The 21749-nt window shown below is 37.3% G+C and overlaps 1 protein-coding gene across 9 annotated transcripts in view; it reads right to left on the reverse strand.

Annotated features, from left to right (window-relative positions):
- The window catches only part of R3HCC1L (R3H domain and coiled-coil containing 1 like), a 193701-nt gene that overhangs the window by 126605 nt on the left and 45347 nt on the right, over nt 1-21749 (reverse strand). For 5 of the 9 annotated variants that reach the window (XR_015724761.1, XM_045784668.2, XM_045784679.2 and 2 more), the window contains one exon: nt 13632-15442. Coding sequence is in view for 8 of the 9 variants with exons in the window: in XM_045784668.2 (XP_045640624.1) it covers nt 13632-15428 (1797 nt within the window). In the remaining variant the exon portion in view is untranslated. Of the gene's footprint in view, nt 1-3; nt 7021-11149; nt 11214-13631; nt 15443-21749 lie in introns of those variants that run through there. The other 4 variants (XM_045784727.2, XM_045784744.2, XM_045784718.2 and 1 more) reach the window with 4 other exon arrangements.

A 21749-nucleotide genomic window follows, 5' to 3' on the forward strand; every position in this document is an offset into this window, starting at 1 on the left:
AGAAGCAGCAGCATATAAGTGACTGTTACATCAAGCCAGAGCATTATAAAATATCCTACCATATATAAATAATCCTCCTTGTCTCCATATTCCAATTCCTTAATCTTTAACACCGTCTCTGTATTAACGCTGTTCACAAAACAATAATGACCAGGGGTCTATCATTCAGTTTATATTAACATGTGGGATACTTAAAAAGGTATTGAAATTCCAGCAAAGATAGGCAATGCATGAAACTTAACTTGCATCTATCAACCAGTGTGTGAAAAAATGTAGAATGATTAATGTGGTGAGTTACAAATGGTACATCTTAGAAAATGAATTTCAGGGGCGCCTGAGTGGCACAGCGGTTAAGCGTCTGCCTTCGGCTCAGGGCGTGATCCCGGCGTTATGGGATCGAGCCCCACATCAGGCTCTTCCACTATGAGCCTGCTTCTTCCTCTCCCACTCCCCCTGCTTGTGTTCCCTCTCTCGCTGGCTGTCTCTATCTCTGTCGAATAAATAAATAAAATCTTAAAAAAAAAAAAAAAAAAAGAAAATGAATTTCAGAAAATAGCTGAAGAGATGAATTAATAACATTTGTTTTATTTGAGTTTATTGATCAGGCTTATCTCATAGTTTCTTTTCTGGAAGTAAACATAAACAAAACAAATTTTAAAAATGAAAACACTTTGTTAGCCTACCTTTTCTTACATGTAGCTTACAAAGGAATTTGTTAAGACAAATGTGAGTAGTATAAGTATTTATATTTAAGGTCTCTAGCATGACAGCTACCTAGAGGAATTCCCACATAGATTAGTTAAAAAAAAAAATTAACAGTAATGGGAAATACTTACAATTCTACTATTCTATGAGAAAACTGAAGGCTATTAACTATTTCACACTTCTGGAAGCAGAAGGGAAGGGGGAAAAAGGGAAAGTGGTAGCAAAGCCAAGACAGTCCTTTTGTCATTCACCTGTTATAAAACCTAGCTGCTAGTACTAACCACCCAAAGCCTTCAGACCTGAGAGTATCTTCTCCTTGTTAATCAAAAGTCCAACTAGGTCTCTTCAAGCTTTTCCCTCATTTATACTCTGCCTTACTGCCCATCAAATGAGGAAATGAGAATTTGCAATCCCAAGGATACACCTCCTTTCCTTGCAGAAATAAAAAATGCATTCAAGAATTTGATTTGGGAGGAAGAAGAGAGGGAAGGTGATATAGGTAAAATCAACAAAAATGTTTATTTATTGTTGTACCTCCAGATTCTTTTCTCCATTAAGCTTTAGTTTACATTAAAAAAAACCAGGAATAATAATAGCACATATACCTCACAGAGAGGTATGTGGATTAAATGATTTGTAAGTGCTCAGCACACTAAGTATAATAATTATATAATACCTAAGTATTCAATGAATTCAACCCACTTAATTAAATTTTAACTCAGCGCTGAATCTATTACAGACCAAGAGCCATGTTACTTCCACTCTGCTTAGGATGTAGAAAGCAGGGGCACCTGGGTGGCTCAGTCAGTTTAGCATCTGCCTTCAGCTCAGGTCATGATCCCAGGGTTCTGGGATGGAGCCCCACTTCAGGCTCCCTGCTTAGCAGGGAGTCTGCTTCTCCTCCTCCTTCCTACTTATGCTCTCTCTTACTATCTCTCTCTCAAATAAATAAATTAAAAAAAAAAACGTTTTTTTGAAAAAGGATGTAGAAAGCAGGAAGAGAATTACTCCTTCCACCACAACAATGAGAAAAGATTAGGTGATCCATAAAATCTTAACTTTTCTTGAATTTACCAGACGGCTGTGTGTGCAAGACAACCCAAAAAAACTGAAATCCCAAGAGTGACAAGTCCCTCCAAAGAGAAACAAAACAAAGAAACTGTTTTGCCATTGGCAGATCATGTCAAAGAAGTGGGCACTACAAAAGTGGGCAAGAAGAAGTCAGCTAAACTTAACAAATTCTCAAAAGCCTAAAGTGGGCTGGTCTACCAGTTTAAAATAACTGTCCCAGAGACAAGGAAGGTCTGCAGTCACTTCCACGTCCCTCCTCATGTCAGTGCCACACTGTCTTGATTACTATAGTTTTATCATAGGTTTTGAAATCAGAAAGTTTTATATCTTCCTTTTTGTCCTGCCTTTTCAAAACCATTTTGGCTATTCTGGTCCCTTAAATTTCCACATAAATTTGAGGATCAGCTTGTCAATTTCTGCCACAAAAAAAAAAAAAAAAAGGGCAGCTGGGATTTGTTGAATATGTGAATCAATTTGAGAAGTATCTAAACACTAAAAAGAAAAGATGAACATGGGCTACCTTTCCATTTATTTAGGTCTTCTTTAATTTCTTCCAACAACGTTTTGTCGTTTCTGGAGTACAAGTTTCATACTTCTTTTGTTAAATTTATTCCTAAATAGTTTTTAAATGTAAGTGTAAATGGAACTGTTTTCTTAATTTCATTTTTGGATTTCTGGCATTACTTTTTGAGTTACTTTGCAAAAACCAAATCACTGCATGTCCGTGCATTTATAAATTGGGGTTAAATAATGCATTGTGAGACCTAAACAATGCATGACTATAAAATGCCTTGGAATTATAAACCCTAAGAACTGATTATAAAGAGGAAGGAAAGAGGTGCCTGGGTGGCTCAGTCGTTTAAGCGTCTGCCTCTGGCTCAGGTCATGATGGGACAGGGCACCACAAAGGGTTTTCTGCTCAGCAGGAAGCCTATATCTCCCTCTCCCTCTGCCTATAGCTCCCCCTGCTTATGCTCTCTCTCTGTCAAATAAATAAATAAAATCTTAATAAAATAAAATAAAATAAAATAAAATAAAAAGGAAAAGCAGCAGAATGGTCTGCCAGGAACATCTGATTATTGTCCTTTGCTCTAACCTACTCAGCAAAATTGAACTTACATATTTACATCCTGTTTCTTTAATACCCATCACGGGCCTATCCCAATCCCCCACCCCCCTCCCCTCTAAAGCCCTCAGTTTGTTTCCCAGAGTCCACAGTCTCTTGTGGTTCATTCCCCCTTCTGTTTACCCCCTCTTCATTCTTCCCTTCCTTCTCCTACTGATCTCCCTGCTATTTCTTATGTTCCATAAATGAGTGAAACCATATGATAATTGTCTTTCTCTGTTTGACTTACATCCCATTTCTAAGGAAACTATTAAGTGTTTTGGCTTCTGAGACTGATTAAATGCAAAGTGTTAGTAATAGCAACACAAACAATTCTTATTCTACATTTCATAACAATAGATATAAAGCCTACAAATTAGATACTCCTGACTAGTTTTTCCTATCAAATAACATACTCCTGACTAGTGTTATCAGGGATTCCTAACTTTTCCAAGGAGGAAGAAGAACTTCATTTCATTTCTCTGTGGTACTGATATTAGGGAGATCAGTTTACATTTCTAGTGGAGGTATGGTGGTAGGTAGGAGGCCATACTGTTAACGGCACTTTCTCTCCTGAGAATCTCAGCCAAACATGACAGGGAGCCTTGACAGAGTAAAGTAGAGAGGAGTTTGTGACACTGAAGAGGGAAATGTCTAATAGAGAACAATATGGAATGAAGTGAGGATCAGAGCAAGACTGTGAAGGGAAGTGAGGGGGTGGGGCCGCTGTCACAGTGGGATTAGACAAGGCAATACAGACAACTTTAAGGAGAGGGTCTAAGGTTTCATGCGCTGATTATGTAGACACACCTGCAGCAGACCTGCACTGTCCAACAGAACAGTTGCCAGCCACATGTGGCTACTACTGAGTACTTGAAAACTGTGGCTAATTTAAACTGATATGTGTTTTATGTATAAAATACACATCAGATTTCAAAGACAATACAAAAAAATAAAATACCTCATTAATAATGTCTTATATTGATTACATGTTGAAATTATATTCTGGACAGATTAATTTCACCTGTTTCTTTTTACTTTTCTTAATGTGGCTCCTAGAAAATTTTTAATTATATACATGGTTCCTATTCGTAGCTTGCATCATATTTCTATTATAGACGATTGAAACATTTCCTCTAAGAGTCACATATACTGAACCAATGTCTACTATACTGTCAATGTGAAACCTTCATATTGTAAGACCTACATATATATTTTTCGTTCTGATGTAAGAAATGTTTGATAAAGCAACAGAGGGGAGAGGTTCTGAATTTGATTCATTCTGATCTCCTTATTAGACCAAGGGAAAGTTTGCAAATAACTCAGAGCAAATAATCTTGAGTTATGAATCACGAACATTTTAAGATTTTTTTTTAAAGATTTTATTTATTTATTTGACAGAGAGAGAGACAGCCAGCAAGAGAGGGAACACAAGCAGGGGGAGTGGGAGAGGAAGAAGCAGGCTCCCAGCAGAGCAGCCTGACGTGGGGCTCGATCCCAGAATGCCAGGATCACACCCTGAGCCGAAGGCAGACGCTTAACAACTGCGCCACCCAGGTGCCGCGAGATTTTTTTTTTTTTTTACCAGTTATCCCTCTTGTTTATTTATAAAGCATAAGTGAAATATGAGTATTCCTTCACAGGCACAACCAGTTTTCACAAAACCATCCAGCTAAATTAAAATTATCTTCCCCAAAGTAAGGGTTTTAAGACTTACAGCCTGGTGGTCTGGTCTTGAAAACAAGTCTGTAAAATAGTACCTGACTTGCTATGACTTAATTGCCTTGATCCCTTTTTGTAGAGGAAAAAAAAAGGGTGAGCAGAGTAGGTCAATTAGGCATGGATCATTGAGCTTTTTATTTTTTGTTGCTTTTTGCTTGATCCTTGGTTCTTCAAGATACAAAAAGAAAAACAAAAAGTTACCAAGTTACCAGCCAGTTACTCTCTACAGACAAAAAAACACCCAAAAATATGATACATTATTTTGGAATAAAGTCATATTTATATCTCTGTCAGATGAGCATGTCAGATGGCTGCTATTATTATCCTGATTACAAAGATGGAGGATTGCATCACCGAGCGACTAAAGGATATCCTTAAGATTACAAATCAAATTACTGACAGAGTTTGACTCATAACTCAGGTCTCCTGACTGCTAGTCTAGTATTCCTTCCATAACATGATAAAAAGGTCTTTCAGTGAACACAATCAGGAACAGTGCTGTATTAATGCTCAGGACAACTAATTCTCTCTGATTCAGGATTTATGGATATAAGCTATTCTAGGAAGAGGAAGGAAAGGGCAAAAGGAGAAAAGGAAGGAGGGAGTGAAGATCAATGGCAAAACTAAAAAGATAATACAGGGTTGCTGATTGCTTCCTAGTTGCATATTCTAGATAGCATACAGAGCATAAATTAAACTCTCCGAAACACTGCTGTGACCATGTCACAGATGATTTGATCAAAAATCTTCAGTGACTGTACTTAAAGGTCCTATAATCTGGCCCCAACCTACCTGTGGTAGGCAGAATCACAGTCTCTCAAAGATATCCAGGTTCTAATTCCCTCAACCTGTGATTATGGTACATGGCAAAGGAGAACTGAGGTAGCAGATGGAATTAAGGTTGTTAATCAGCTGACTCTGAAGACTTTAGGGAGATTATCCTGGATTATCTGGGTGGACGCAGTTATAATCACAAGGGTCCTTAAAAGCAGAAGAACTCAGAGGAAAAGAGACAGTGAGTCAAAGTGATGGTATTAGAAAGACTCAGCTGATCATTGCTGGCTTTGAAAATGGAAGTGGCCATGAGCCAAAGAATGCGGGCAACCTCTAGAAGCTGAAAAGGCAAGAGAATAGGTTCTCCCCAAGAGCCTCTAGAAAGGAATACAGCCCTGCCAATACCTTAATTAATTGGCCCAGTGAGACTCATTTTAGACTTCCGACCTCCAGAACTATAAGTTCATACATTTGTGTTGTTTTAAGACACTAGTTTGTGGTAATCTATTACAGCAGCGATAGTATACTAATATATCTTTCTAGCTTTATCTCATGTCATCCCTTAAAATATGCTATATTCCAATCAAAGAGTAATACTCACTATGCCTAAACACTTCTTACTTCCCTCTGCCTATTGCTTTGGTCTTATTATTTTGCAAGTGCTAACATCTGTCAGTTTGCACATCTCAAAATATCACACTATTCTCCAACGACATACTCAAATAGCACTTCTTCTATGATTCCTCCCCTAAATACCCCAAAGCATGTATAATCTGACTCTTCCTCTACCTTTCTACAGCATTTACCTCATCTGCACTACTTTTGAAAGTCATTCCACAACACCTTATATAGAGCTGGACCTGTCTCTTCCTCCAACCTCATCTTGATCACCTAACCACCAACCCAACAAACATTTAATATATGTTCAGCACACATTACAAAAAGAACTTGAATTTCAATATGTAATAAAGTTGTATTAAACATAATAAACCACTTTAAACTATAGGTATGTCTGTAACAAATTTAAACATGGGGGCATCAAGTTACAGGGACAAGGACAATAAAGACGTGACCACAAGTTGGTGGTATAACATGATAACATTACTTACAGAATTAACCCATAGAGTCAATTCTCAATTACATAGGTTAGGTTATTCAAGTTCTTTGTTTCTATTTTTTTCTTCCACTTACATCTTATGGCTACAAAGCTGCTTATTAACTCACTTTCTGTTGAAGAAAATCTATTTAAAATGTCATTATTTACTATAAACCTTGATAATTTAAGATTTGGTTGGAGAACAGGTTAAAGCTATAACCAAACAAAAAAAAAAAGGTTTTTGAACTATCTGGATTTAATTCTACCTAAGATATGCTAGTATCACAGAAAGTTAAGAGTAACACCCAAAAATTTTTCTTTTTTTTTTTTTTTTAAGATTTTATTTATTTATTTGACAGAGAGACAGCCAGCGAGAGAGGGAACACAAGCAGGGGAGTGGGAGAGGAAGAAGCAGACTCCTAGCAGAGGAGCCTGATGTGGAGCTCGATCCCAGAACGCCAGGATAACACCCTGAGCCAAAGGCAGACGCTTAAGACTGTGCCACCCAGGCGCCCCAGCCAAGAATTTTTCATGTTGATCTACAGTACTGTGAATAAACCAAAAGTCAGAATTAAAATGTTAAACCCATTTAACTTCTTGTCTTTGGCAGATAATAACACTACTTATCTTAAAAAAAAAAAAAAGTATTTCAAGTTTTTTCAGATTTCTCATGATCCAAGTTCAAAAACATCCAAAAGGAGTTCCCTAAAAAGGTAATTACATTAAAGTATTACAGCATAAATATTTACATGCTATGCAGCATAAATGATAGCTTCTAGCCCTCTTTTGTACTATTCTGGAATTATGTCCCTTTCAACAGAAGGATAAATTTAGACTTTTAAAATCTAATATTTTATATAGTAAGTATAAGAGGAGATAATGTTCCCAGTGGAATTCCCTACCCACAAATAAAATTATCTACTATATCTACACTACACCCCCACTGACCTTACCAGGAAACCAAAGCCAGAAAGGCAAACTTTGGCTTCATAAAATTTGTAACAAGAATGGGTAAAATGCCCTGTAAGGTGTCACCTACAGATTTCTCTATAACAGGTATAAGCAGTATCTCAATACCTCTGATTATCCTCAGTGGGAGAAAGCAATGGCCATAGCTTTGGATTAAGGTATAATTAAAGGGGGAGGGGGACGAACAAGGAAGCAGAAAAGGAAAAGGGTAAAAGGAAATAAGAAAAAAGCTACAACAAGACATGTATGGTGCCCCAACGACTGGTTCAGATGATCATTTACTGACCCCAGTGCCAGAGGATAAATCTGAGAGCTCTAGTTCTCCCCCAAGGATGGTAATGTAGGGCACATGAATATATGGGCAAAGACCAAGTGAACATCCTGAACCAACATGGACCTGGTTCTGTCCAGACAGTACATAAGTTAACATGGCAGACTAATGTTGGCATCCTTGACAAGATGCTAAACAGATCCACCGAAGAGATTTAATTTATAGTCAAGAGAAGTACTGGGAAGGCAGGGAGACATCTCTATTTCCTCTTTTTCCCAGCATGATTGAAAACATTAGATGGAGAGATGCCAATGATGTAACCAGACTATCCAAGAATAGGAGACTACTAGAGGTCTGAATCTTCCCAAACTACCCCTGACAGCTTGACTCAGGTACTGCTATGATAATCAGTGACAATGGCTGCCCACAAGACCTAAGAATACTGCAAAACAGATAAACTTAGCATTTACTGCCATTCCACTTCATGCTTGATTTCTCTAGTCCGTGATTTTGCTCCCTTCAGATACCTAAGATCCTACATCATATCTATGCCAGTTCTCCCAAACAAAATTTTTTTCCTTGTTTATTACTCTAGAGAGTATTACCCCTTGCCTATCTGTCCCCATCAGGCAACACATACGTACTTCTGACCTTCAAACTGCAGACTCAGACCCACTGCTTTAAGAAATGAGTCAGTCTTGTCCTGGGCAGGCAATATAATAGCACAACCCATCACCTGAAGGGTAAGAAACATAGTCTTTGTGCATTAAGCCTAGGATCCAGTATGCCTGGGCATCCTCTCGGCTCTTCCTCAACAATCTCAGTTTTTGGTCAATTCACACAAAAATCTATACAAGGTTGCTGACTAGCACTTAATATCCCTCTGTCCCAAATGTCCCAAAAGCATTATTGCATATTTGTATCTCCTCACACCCCAACCTCAATTTTATAACACAAAACAGTCTGAATTTAAATATATTTTGACTGTTGGCTACCCACTTCAGGAGTCAGGCCTATAGTTGGGCCCCTCTTTTCCTTTCTAGCACTCCCTCCCAAAGCCCAGCAACAGAGTACCCAACATGGCCTACAAGCAATTTTTTTTTTTTAAGATTTTATTTATTTATTTGACAGAGAAAGAGACAGTCAGCAAGAGAGGGAACACAAGCAGGGGGAGTGGGAGAGGAAGAAGCAGGCTCCCAGCGGAGGAACCTGATGCGGGACTTGATCCCAGAATGCCAGGATCACGCCCTGAGCCAAAGGCAGACGCTTAACGACTGCGCCACCCAGGCGCCCCTACAAGCAATTTCTGATACAAATGATATTAATTCAAATCAAAGTGTAGATGAATTTAATTCTCCTAAAGGCATGTTTCTATCTTTAACCAAACTTTTAACACAAATGAATTTTTAATTTTGGGATACAGCTGTTAGTATGTTTTCTCCTGACTGGGGTAGAATGTACACTCTGGTTCTCTTTGCAAACCCTCCCACTTCCCCTCCCTGCGACTGTCACTAAACAGAATGAATTAAATGGAATAAACATTATGAGTCACATCGCTACTCCTACCCCATCTGCCCTAACTATACCCCACATACCAAATCTCATGGAGCTCACTAAAGCAAAAGCACTGCCAGGGACAGAGTAAGGCACACCACGAATCTCTGAGGCTTCAGAAAAGAATGCCTCCTTGTACCGACAATAGAGGCCTAGAACTGTTTACCTCTCTTTTGTCCTGAAAAAGCATCAGAAATTAAAATGCTAGCGGTGTGAATGCAGATGAAGAGGGAGAAAATATTATGCAACAAACCTAATGAAGCTCAGATGGGAGATTTTTCATTTTAGGAGATGTTTGGTCTAGAAATAAACAAATTATGAGCAATGGTATTCCCTTAATGTTCCCTCTTTCTGTATGAACCAGAGATCTAGTCATCATCCACTAGTGGACTGAACAACAGAGTACATAATTCAGATTCTTCACTGGATGTCCCAAGTGATTGCATTTGAATATACGGCATCTGGAATCCTCACTTGTGCAGTTAATAACATATTAATTCAGGCATTTTAATAAAAATATTAAATATAAGTCTGTTAAAATGAGGTACAATAAAAGGTATTGTGAAAATAAAAGTTAAAATAGTAATAAAACAGTGAAGGAAGAGTTACATGGGAACCCCAAACTCTTCGATTTTTTTTCCTGTAAGCCTAAAACTGGTCAAAAAAAGAAAATCTATCAACTTTAAAAAACGGAAAAAACAGAAATTGGGAGCATACAACAATCTCTGAAGTAGGGCTTCAAATCTTGTTTAATTCTATGGCCTCAATAACATGCAACAGTGTCAACCAGTTTAGCCCTCAGGGATCTCATCCTTTGTTGAAGCCACTGTCTAGATCAACCATCAGACAATCAAATTTAGGACATCTCTTATATGGTGGTTTCATATTAGTTATCCTTCAGATTGCTAGGTGACTATCTAATCACATGGTTACATCCTGTCTCTCTAAATAAAAGGAACTTTAAAGCTGAGAAAAAAGCTGGCATGTAACACAGTACCTTTAAAATGAAAGTGATAATAACCATATATATCAAGCTATTTACAATTTATAGTTATCAAACTCTGAGTACTCAATCTTTCCATTTAACTGCAAAGTGATGAAGTACCAACTATTAATGAAGTCCCCAGGGGATGGGATAAAGGACTTTCCTCCCTTCGTACTTCATATAATTTGCTTTTAGTGGATGGATTTTGAAGTTTTCCTTCCACTTTGGGTTTCCTACTTAAACACAGAGAGCATTTTTGCAAAAGTCTACGTGGGAAGAGAGCGCATAAATGCTGAGGTAGTACACACAAAGGAAAATAGTTTGGGATGGCTGGTATTCCTTTACTCTTCTCTTTTCCATGGTTATAACATTATTAGTAGCCTTCTGTAACAAAAGGAGACTCCTACCTAAATCAAGGCCAGAAATGACCAGTGTCAAATTAAGGCCAGAAATGGCCAGTGAAGGGACCAGATGCCATAGTCTATCAACATCAATGTTATGTTGCTGGTATCTTACTAACCCTCCTACCAATCAACAGATTTGCAGATCACTACAGGAGGCATTAGGGGCTATGAAGTTTTATCTAGACAATGATAATTCCTGCGTTCTTGTACCAAGATGTCAGAGGGTTAGAAGTCAGGCCAACATCTTTTTCTTTATCAATTACCATCTTACATTTCTGGGTATCCCAAACCATAGCTTTAGGAGATTAAGCGTGATCTTTAGAGAATCATCAAGAATTGCAGTTCCAGGAATTCAGTAATGACCCATCTATGCTCTCTGTCCACTCAGGCAGTTTTAGAAGTCAAATGTTGCAGGAAACTGCTTCACATGCCAATGGCTGTCACACCCTGCTCTACAGCATACCTCCCTGCTTATTAGAAGTATTAGACATACCTCCATGTGTAGCCATTGTCAACAAAGAAAGAGGCCCGCTGGGAAAAGAGGCAAAAATCACTGGCTGGAAAGTTTTCAAGAGAGACTGGGTTAGCCTTTAATAAAGTATGTTTGGAGCAATATAAATAATAAATTAAGAGTAACAGTCACCAGAGGGCTATTAATGTTATTGGATTTGTGACATCTTTTAATAACATTATTATTACATCTCCTAAAACTCAAAGCACAGGAGACCATAGTTTGGAGTTGGATCCGCTACTTGCATTCTCAATCCATTTCCTTCCTTCTTGCTCTCATCACCCCTTATACCTCAACACAGACCCCACTCCCTGGCAAGCACCAACCCAGTAGGTGATATCCAAACACAACACCCAGGCACTGGCTGTCTTCAGCTTAAAACATTACATACGTCATTTTCTAGCCATTCCCAGTTTTAGAGCATGTGAGTGTCCTCTTCGGCTATATTACTATGCTCCTCAAAACACTGAGTGATTGCCCATATTCTTCTGTACCTATTCTAAAAAGTGTTAAGACCTGAAAAACAGAGTTGCACACTTGAACCCTCCTCCCCCATTAGAGAAGCCATATCCCTAAGCTACCACCATAGAGAATCCAAGTTCCAGCAGCAATGAAGTTTTGAAAGCCCCTGGAGTCTGCCCTAAAAAAGCATAGAGCTCCAACTCTGCCCCATCACCTACATCCATTCAATAAATATTTACTGAATCCCACCATGCGTAAAAGGCTCTGTGTGCAATGTCTTTTTTTCAGAGGAAGCTACTCCTTCTCTCCTATGCATAACCGTGCTCTCTACCTCTCAGGTAATCCCTTTGCCAACACTGAGACCTTCTTCCAATGCTAGGATCCTTAATAACTTCTCTATATTCACCTAACTTCCCACATTACTAGTATTTCTTAAACTAATTTGGGTCTAAAACCTCTACTGAACAGTGTTTTTCTTTTCTAATTATGGTTGGACAGCCATCTCTAGTTAACACACTCACATTCTGATACACATTTAAGTTTGTCTATTACCTTTGGAGCAATGGTTCTCACTTTATGTGCACTTGGAAAACACATAAATACACAGACTGCTGGGCTGAAGAATTTGCATTTCTAACAAGTTCCCAGGTGATGCTCGTGCTGCTGGTCCAGGGACCACACACTTTGGGAAGCACGGCCTTTGAGAATCTGATGAAAGCTATGAAAAACTGCACATACATATAAAATTCTGCATGCAATTTCAAGGGGTTCATGGATGCCCATTCATAGATACCTTCGGCTCTATATTTCTAAGGAACGTTTAGGACATAGTGTTTCCGACTTGATCATAAGAAGTGCTAACTGTGGTACAGGTGCACGTGCAGACACCTAAGAATGACGAGGAACTGCTTGGTATTGGAAAGTCAGTTCTGTCCAACGGCCTGCCCCTCTCCAGTTTCATGTGTCTCTTCACATCCACGTGATCATTTTTCTGTACTTCTGGTTTAATTCTCAGTAACAAAAGCACTAATCACTTCATATTTAAAAGGCTCTCTGGAATCATTCAAGCAAAAGTATTTTATAGGTAAAGAACTGGTCTGATAGAACATAAACACTGGATTGAGAAAACTAGACTGAAATCTTGATTCTGCCTTTCCTAAAGGTATGACCACTAAACTTCAATTCCTCATTTATAAAATTGGGGACTTCACAGGGGAATTATTTTTTCCCCTTCCAGACAAAGGTTATGTGAACCCACCATAAGGACTGAAGGGAAAGTGTTTCTACTATTTAAAACCAACAATTGTTATTTGTGGTAAGGAATTTAAATATTGGATAGAGAGTGAATATCTAAATTAAGAAAAAGAAAAGATTAAATAATTTCCAAAATGCCTTCAAACCCAACATTTTGTATTTATGAACTCTAACCAGCATGTCATTATTCACTCATATTTTCTACATGTACTCAACATTTATTCTTTAATTTAACTCAGCATAAACTATGTAAGAAACAATCACACCTTCCCTTATTTTACCCTTCCCTTCTCTACTTCCTTCCCTCCACAGTGTCTAACAACATTCCAACATGTCCTGGAAAAACACAATAAATATGAATAATAATAAGTTATTCTCCTCCCTCAAATAGGCCTGTGTAAAATATATCTTATCAATGCAGAAAATCCTTTTGAAGAAGTTTCCCTCTGTATTTCCTCAACAGATAGCCAGAATCCATTAGATTTGTCCTTAATCTATTCGATAAGATCTCTCAGGACTTGGCTATTATAAACGCAGCTCAATTTGGTATGTTTTACTTTGTAAAGATCTACCAGGTATTCTTTTCTCAATCTACAATCCTATTTGTTTATTACAGGAACCCTTACACTGGATGTAATATGAGTGAATGTACGAGTGTGCACACATGTCTATCAAAATGATCCCCAAAATACCAGGCTCTATGAATCTATAAATTATGTAAACATTGAGCAACTTCTACTAAACAGACCTCTTGCAGAAGACGTGGATCCAGGCAGTCACCATCATCATTAAACAAAGACTCCCAGCTCTCTTCAGTAGCAACACTTCCCTCCACACGAGACGTTTCCGTTGCTTTTGGTTCCATGGATGTTTCCATAGATACAGATTCTATATCAGGAAAGGATACACCAAATTCTATATTCTCTGAGTCATCTTCCTCTTTTGTTTTGAACTCTTCAGCAGTTTTTAGTTCATGCAATGCCTCTGTTATATCACCAGTACAATCTAGATCATTGCCCAAGGCACTGTTTGAAAGTACTTTTGTCCCATTTAACATACTGAGTTCAGAGTCCAAAAAAGTGTTACAATTACTACCAGCAATCTTCTTTATAGGTAAGGAGGAAGCACAATCTGACAAGCTCTCTATCAACTTTCCTGTTGACTCTGTGAAACTAGATGAAATACTCTCAGCATAAATATCTGAGCAAGCAGTCAGGTTGCTGAAATTGTCCATGTCACTCCCACTTCTAGCTACGTGAAGAGGGGCTGTATCTGGACTCATTTCTAAATATTTTGAGAAACTACCTGTGTTGCTACAGGCATCATCAGCTGTTCTAACTGCGACTACACAAGGGCTGCCCGTAGTTATCTGATCAGACGGGACATCTGTCATATCCATCTTACATGCCTTATTGGTAATGTCACCTACACTCTTCGACTCACTATCTGTATCTGTTTCATGAGCAAGGAGAGCTGTATCAGAAGGTTCATACTTTATACATAAGTCATCAGCAGTGCTGTCATTCTCACACTCTCTAATCATTGTCGGATCAAAAATACCATTTATGCTCTCTAATTCGCTGACTACAGTCATTTTATGAGAGATGTGATCCACAGTCTCAGGAATGGAATCTATAGCTCTCTGACCCAAGATGAAATCTGTACTGTTGGCTACATCACCAACATTCTCAGCTTCAAAGTCTACACAGGTTTGGTCAGTGATACCATCAGGACTTCCAGGAACAGAAATACCAGTGATGCCTCCACTGCTGGGAGTCAACATTCCACACGATGTTTGCATGCTTTGTTGTACAATTCCAGAATTAGAATTCAGTTTTACAGGTACAGTCATACTCTCAGGTTTCAACACAGAATTAAAAACTCCAGGAAACTGGGACAGTATCTCCACAGCCTTGGCATCGGTCTCAATTCCGCTTTCTAAACCTCTGCCTTCAAATGTTTTGCCCCTTAACTCATGCCTACTGACATCACAGAATTCCACATTTTGGAATGGCTTGTTTAGAACCTGGACCTCACTCATTTCTGAAGACTGAGACAGAAGCAACTTCCCAGGTCCTGTCACATCTGTGGTTTCAATCTCCAAACACTCCACCTCCTTTGGCTTAAAATATCTTTGTAAAGGTACACTAGGTATCCCAGGATTTGAGATGCTTTGCTGATGTCCTTGGGATAATGTTTCTTTGGATTCTGTAGTTCCCCTCTTAACACAAATCTTATCTTTCTTTTTTTCTTGAAGGCACATGTCTTTTCTTAATTTTGCTGAAAATTTCTTTCCTTCTTTACGGTTGTGCTCCTTTTTATCAGGACTAATGCTTAATCTTTGAGTCTCAGATTTGTCTCTAAAGATCTCCTTTTGGAAGAAACAATCTTTTTGTTCTTCTTTCATCACGGAGCTAGGTGGACCGCAGCTTTTTTCCTCATCACCTGACTTGAGCAGCACTACGCCCCTTCGAGCTTTAGGTACATAAAGTGCCATGTCAGGTCTTCTGGCTCGAACTCTGCATCTCTCTGCTGCTTGCTGCATGGTACCACCTCAATCTGCAAGAAGAAAGAATAATTCAATTAGCAAAAACTAATTACAATGTATTGAACCAAAAGATTTTTAAAGACTAGGTAGAGGGCCTACTAATCCATCCTACAGAAACCCTCAAGTTAAAAGAAAGTAAAACCTGCCATAAAATAATTAATGTAATCAGGTAAGCAACTAAGGAAATTCCAAAATAACTCATGCGCCCATGAATTTTATCCATATATTGTCTTTCTTCATAGTCCCAAAACCCTTTATCTTTCTGTCCCAAGTCCTCTCTACCTTTTTAACAAGCAGCCTTATCTTGGCTAAATTAAAAGATTATTAAGAAAAGTGACTACCAGCTATTAAGTACTCATAAAACACTATTATCTCCCTATTCCTAGAGCCCAGAATTTACGCTGGAAGTATATGCAAGGAGGACCCCTAAAAACATAATATTTGTTCAATATAATGTATATGCATAAATAAGATTTTTAAAAACAACTTGAATGTAGGCTAGAAAATGAGACAACTAATCCAGGACTGCCTTCTAGAAGATGTTTACTATTTAATCAAATGACCTACTATAAATTTTTCTTCCAGCAGCAATAAAAAACAGCAATAAAGCAGGATAAAGTAGAGTGGAGACCAAGGAATGTGATGAGCCAACTCACATTAGTAACTGCTTGACAACCTTCACCGTGGTTAGTCAATGGAAATTAACAAAAGGGAAAAATTTAACAAATGGTTAAATAAACCTTCATTTATCAGAAAAATACACGAAAATGTGCCGGTCAACTTCATATTGAGTTCTTTTAATCTTCAAAATAATACTATGACGTATTAGTGTATCCACAGCAAAGAAAATAAGGAGGTACACTACATAGCAAAGAAACACCCTTATACACTCAGAAGCACTCATTGTTAAGATTTCACCACACACATTTCGAAGGAAATAGATAATAAGAGAGAAACTATTTCCAGATCCCTAAATTCTCACCTGACCCAGAATACTTTCTCAGTGAAGAAGCTGGGCTCTCATGGCACAGGCTGTTTTCTTTTCAGCCCAGGTATATACCATGGCCCTGATCATCAAGTGTTCCCAGGAATCCTCTCGTTCTTTTTCTCTTTTTATGTGTTCATTATTATCTAACCCACAATTCATGACAGATCTTCTTTCTCTCTTTCCAACTGTGGGTGAATATGACTTTAACATTTAGACATGCCAGATTTTTCAAAAATGCCTACTTTTCAAAAACAGAAGTACTGAAGTGTATTTCATTGGAGAGGATCCCACAGACATCATGTGTCTTGATCTCAGTTAGCAAAGCATCTGACAATATACATCATGATGAACTTCTGCATGTACGATGGAAAATGTGGGCTACTTAATAGAACTAGTAGCACCCACAGCAAAAAATAATAGGTAAAAGTGAACTGAGGATTATTTATAGGTGATCTGTGTCCCCAGAGCCCTTTGAAATTCAACACCTTAAACAATAATTTGAATATAAACAATAAACAGAGTGCTTATCTGCAAATGACATAAAATCAATGTGATTAATAAATACCAAAAATGATAAAAGTACAATTTAATATCATTTCTACAATCTGGAATGCTGTGCTGAAGCAATATGAATAAATACAAAAATCTACTTTGATTTTAAAAAAATTAAACAACCCAACACTTGACTTGTGTATAATTTGCACAAGAAAAGATTTAAAGGCTTTTACTTCATCTACAAAGTCAATGAACCCAAAAGGTAGATATGTGGATATTTAGAAAGGCAACACAGTCTTAGATTACAGAACTCAGAAAATATACCGCACAAAATATGGTTAAAGGAACTAAATAAAGGTATACTTCTTGCCCGAAGAGGTCTAAATGGAAACATCCAAACTACCTTTATACCTGAAGGACTGGTTGCTCTACAGAAGAGATAAATGTTCTCTTCTATGTTTCTATGCTTCTACGTTTCTCAAAAGTCAGTACCAGAACCAACTGGTAGAAATTAAAGGAAAACATAGTTTAGCTCAACATACAGCACTCTAAGAGCTCTCCAACACTATTATCAGGTAATGAGCTCTGTCTCTGTAGTCTATAAGACTGATACACTAGAGAAAGAATTTCTATCTGTAGATTGGTCTGCATTTAAGTATTCTTTGAACTTGAAATTCTATGATTCTATTTCTGTTCTACAATAGACATATAATCAAAGGCTTCAAGTTCAAAATTATTTGTGCTACACCTAATGACTTTTAAAGCTCAACCTTTTTCTTAGTTAATGCCCACATGTTATATGATTTCCCAAAGCTGAGAAACAGCATAATAAATTTATACCATCCACTTCTTACCAATACACGGAACTCAATTATGCCATGACCAGCAATGTGCTGGTAAATGTTTAGTAACCAGCTTTCCATGTAATTCAGAGTACTGGTTGATATTTTCACTTACATCAATGATGTCAGCAATGTAACATCATTGCTGAAGTGGATAATCCTTTTTGAATATATTCCAAATTTTTGAGCTATGTATAATGTAATAGCTAAAGACATGACACTTTTAAGTTTGCATTATTAGCATTTTCTCCATCACCTTACATCTAGACAAGCAATAAACAATAAATCAAGCCCTGATTTATGGCATTTGCCTAACTCTATGATGTAAATATTCCCACCATAGCTAATGTCAAGCTATCACTGTAACATCACTGAAAACTGACTGGGAAAAGATACACAGTAGCACACCATAACACAGTATTTTGACCTAAAGATACAATATTCATAAATCATAGTAAAATATAGTCAAATAATTAGGAAGTGATGAATTTTAAGTATCTATTACCTTTTTATAAATGCCATTTATTTAGTAATAAGCTATGTAATTTAATTTTTAATGATGGCTGTGTTTAACAATCAGTTTGCATAATTCCTAAAATTTTAATAATCAGCTCTCAGGACAGTAGGAGATGCTCCAATACACCACTGTCTGGAACAATTCTTTCATAATAACTCACAGACCTACAAAAAAAAGAGGAGCATCCCCATCTTGTGGACTTTCAAGATAATGCCAATTCAGTTTAAAGGCTTGTTATGTTTTTGTGAACTTCTTTTGCAACTGTAGGCACAAAAGGCCTTTAACAAGGGGAGATGGGGTATCTGTCATTAACAATTTTTAAAATGTACCTTTGATTAAAAATTTCCCACCCAGGTATTTACTAATAGCACTTGATGTTTTATTTCTCTCTTTAACATAGTTTTAAACTTTTTTATAATATTCCACATGCTTTTATTGGTCCTGTTTGCTTTTTAACTGGAGGGGGAGAATCAGTTATTTGGCTTGTATTTTGCAGCCAACTTATCCTGAAAATGGCCATCAGCATGCAATTCTGTTCAAAATTATATTACCTAAAAGAGATAAAAATCCATTTTCTTTTATGATGGTGAGCAGTTAATTGCTAACATACACCTTTCAAATATTTTAGGTCAAACCACCTTTTTCTATACTATACTTCTGAACACTAGGATCCTATGTGAGAACCTATCCAATTGCTTCTATGGTTTCAAATATTCCTTGAGAGAAAATAATTAGTACCTTCCTCTAAGTACCTCTCCGCCCCATCTTCATGAGTAAGTGAACCAGCACAAAACAAATCAGGCTTTCACACTTTGTAACAGAATTTTAATGCTGTTTGTCCATGTTTGGCATATAAAACAAACGGATCCCTCTTCAATCAACAATAGAGAATACTGGCACTTAAGGCATTCATTGGATAATTCAACCATGAACTGATCTGATCCAATACTTACCAATGACTCACTTGAGACATCTGATATTCGAGAGAAACTGCCTAATGGGCATGTTAACTATTCATTCTTCAAGAACAAATTAAGCACTATCACTTTGTTAGCTCATTAAATGCATCAAAACAACAGCATGTATCTTGCCTTTTTACTTGGAAATAATTTCAAATACACAGATAAGTTACAAAAGTAGAAACACTACAAAGAGCACCTGTACATCTTTTACCTGTACTTATCTACTGGTAATTTTAACTCATTTGCTTATTGTTTGCAATCGTGCATATCCCACTCTCTACACACACACACACACACACACACACACACACACACACACAGAGGAAATTTTTTCCTAAACCTTTTGAGGGCAAAGTACAGACATCATGGCCCTTTATCCCCTAACACTTCAGAGTATATTTTCTATAAACAGTTATATCATACAGTTAACAATGTCGGCAAATTTAACATGGATACTTTTATCAAATCAAACACAGGTATTCCAATTTTGTCGGCTGACCCAGTAATGTCCTTTATGGCATTTATTTCCTTCTTCAATACTGGATCCAGTTTAGAATCAGGTAATGCACTTAGTTACCAAACCTCTTTAGCCTCCTACCTTCTAGAATGTTTCCACAGCCTTTCACTCTCTTTGATGACATTGACATTTTGGAAGACTACTCCCCCTCCCTTTAAATAAGAGCACTTTTTTAAATAAGAGCATCCCTCATTTAAGGCTTGTCTGACGTTTCTCATGACTAGATTGAGGTTATACATTCTCCGCCACATTAGGTTATGTATTCTCAGAATAGTACATAGAAGGTCATATGTCCTTCTCAGGGCATCACATCTGGAGGCACATGATTCCCATCTGTCCTTCAATGGTGACCGTTATACTGATTACCTGGTCAAGGTATTGTCCAATTTCTGTACTGAATAATTACTGTGTATTTTCTCCCTTGCAACTAAAAGCAGTCTGTGGGCTAACACTCCGAGAGCATGCAAATATCCTGTTCTTCACCAAAATTTCCCCCTAGATTTAGCATCCACTAATGATTCCAATCTGATCCAATCTTTTATTATGATGGTTACAAAATGATCTTCCAACTCTGAAAGTCCCTTCACATTTACTAGTTAATCCTTGGCATCTTTTCCTGAAAGCAGAAGGAAACCACGTATCTTCACTCACCACAAAAGCTAAGATTTCCTAAGTTAAAATTCAATGTTAAAATCTGTTTTCACAGTTGATGGGGATACAGGAAATGTCTACCTGAAAAACATTTTCTAACTTTTGCAAGTAACTATCATCTTACCCCATCTCGCATGTATGAAAAAGAAGGGAAAAAGGCATGTCTCTCAGACAAAGTTAATACAATCCCTTTATCAGGTATAGCAAACGTGTCCCCTTTCTGCTCTTTTCCAGAAGACACAGAATTAAGTTGGGTGTACAAACACAATGACTAATCCATCCCAGATGTCTGGTAATATTTATTTTTTCTGTCCCTTTTCAAAGTCATCTCAAATTCCTTTGGGAAGGAGGCAAGGCACAATCAATTCATGTATGTTAATAAACAGAAAAAGGATCTTTCCTGTATCATTTCCATATCATTAATTTCTGCTCTCATCTTTATTATTTTCTTCCTTCAGTTTTCTTTGGGATAACTCTATTCTTCTTTGATTAACTTCCTGAGTTAGTGACTTAATTAGCTATATTCTAAAGTTTTTGTTGTTGCAGTTACTACTTTTGGATTACAAAAATTTTCAAACATATATAACAAGAGAAAACATTTATGACGACTCTCAAATACCCATCACTCAGCTTCAAATCATGGCCAGTGTTTCTTCATTTTATCTGTGCACACATTCCCAAATATCATTTCATTTCATCTTTAAGTATCCCAGTATCTATGTTTAAAAGATTAAGACTTTTTTTTTTTAACAAAACCATAATAACAATATACACCTTAAAAAGGGGAGGGGGAATAATTCCTTATATCATCACATTTCCAGCACCCAAATTTTGCCAACTGTCTCCCCCCCCCTTTTTTTTTTTGAACACTTGGTTTGTTAAAATCAGGATCCAAAAAGATCTACACACTGTCTTTTAATTTATAGGTGCCTGTCAATCTGTTTTTGTTTTCTTATCTTGCCATTCATTTGTTAAAGAAACTGGGGTATTTGTCCTATAGAATTTCCCATATTCTGGAGTTTGCTGATTGCATTCTTGCAGTATTGTTCAATAAATGCTTATATATAGCCTCTGTATTTCCTATAAAGTAGCAGTTGATCTAGAGACTTGATAGGATTTGTGTTTAATTTTTTTTATAGCAAGACTATGTCTTAAAATGGTGCTATGAACTTCCTATTGCATCACATCGGAAAACTGTAATATCTGATTGTCTTTTGTAATGTTAACATTGATCAGTGGGTTCACATACCATCAGCCTGAACCATTCACCATAAAGCTTTGTATCAAACTGTCACCAAATGATTTTAGTAGTCTCTGATGAATACTGCCAAGACATACTATTTCAT

Source organism: Ursus americanus, chromosome 6 (assembly GCF_024610735.1).
Source record: "Ursus americanus isolate L20-20 chromosome 6, mUrsAme1.1.p, whole genome shotgun sequence".
NCBI lineage: Eukaryota > Metazoa > Chordata > Mammalia > Carnivora > Ursidae > Ursus > Ursus americanus.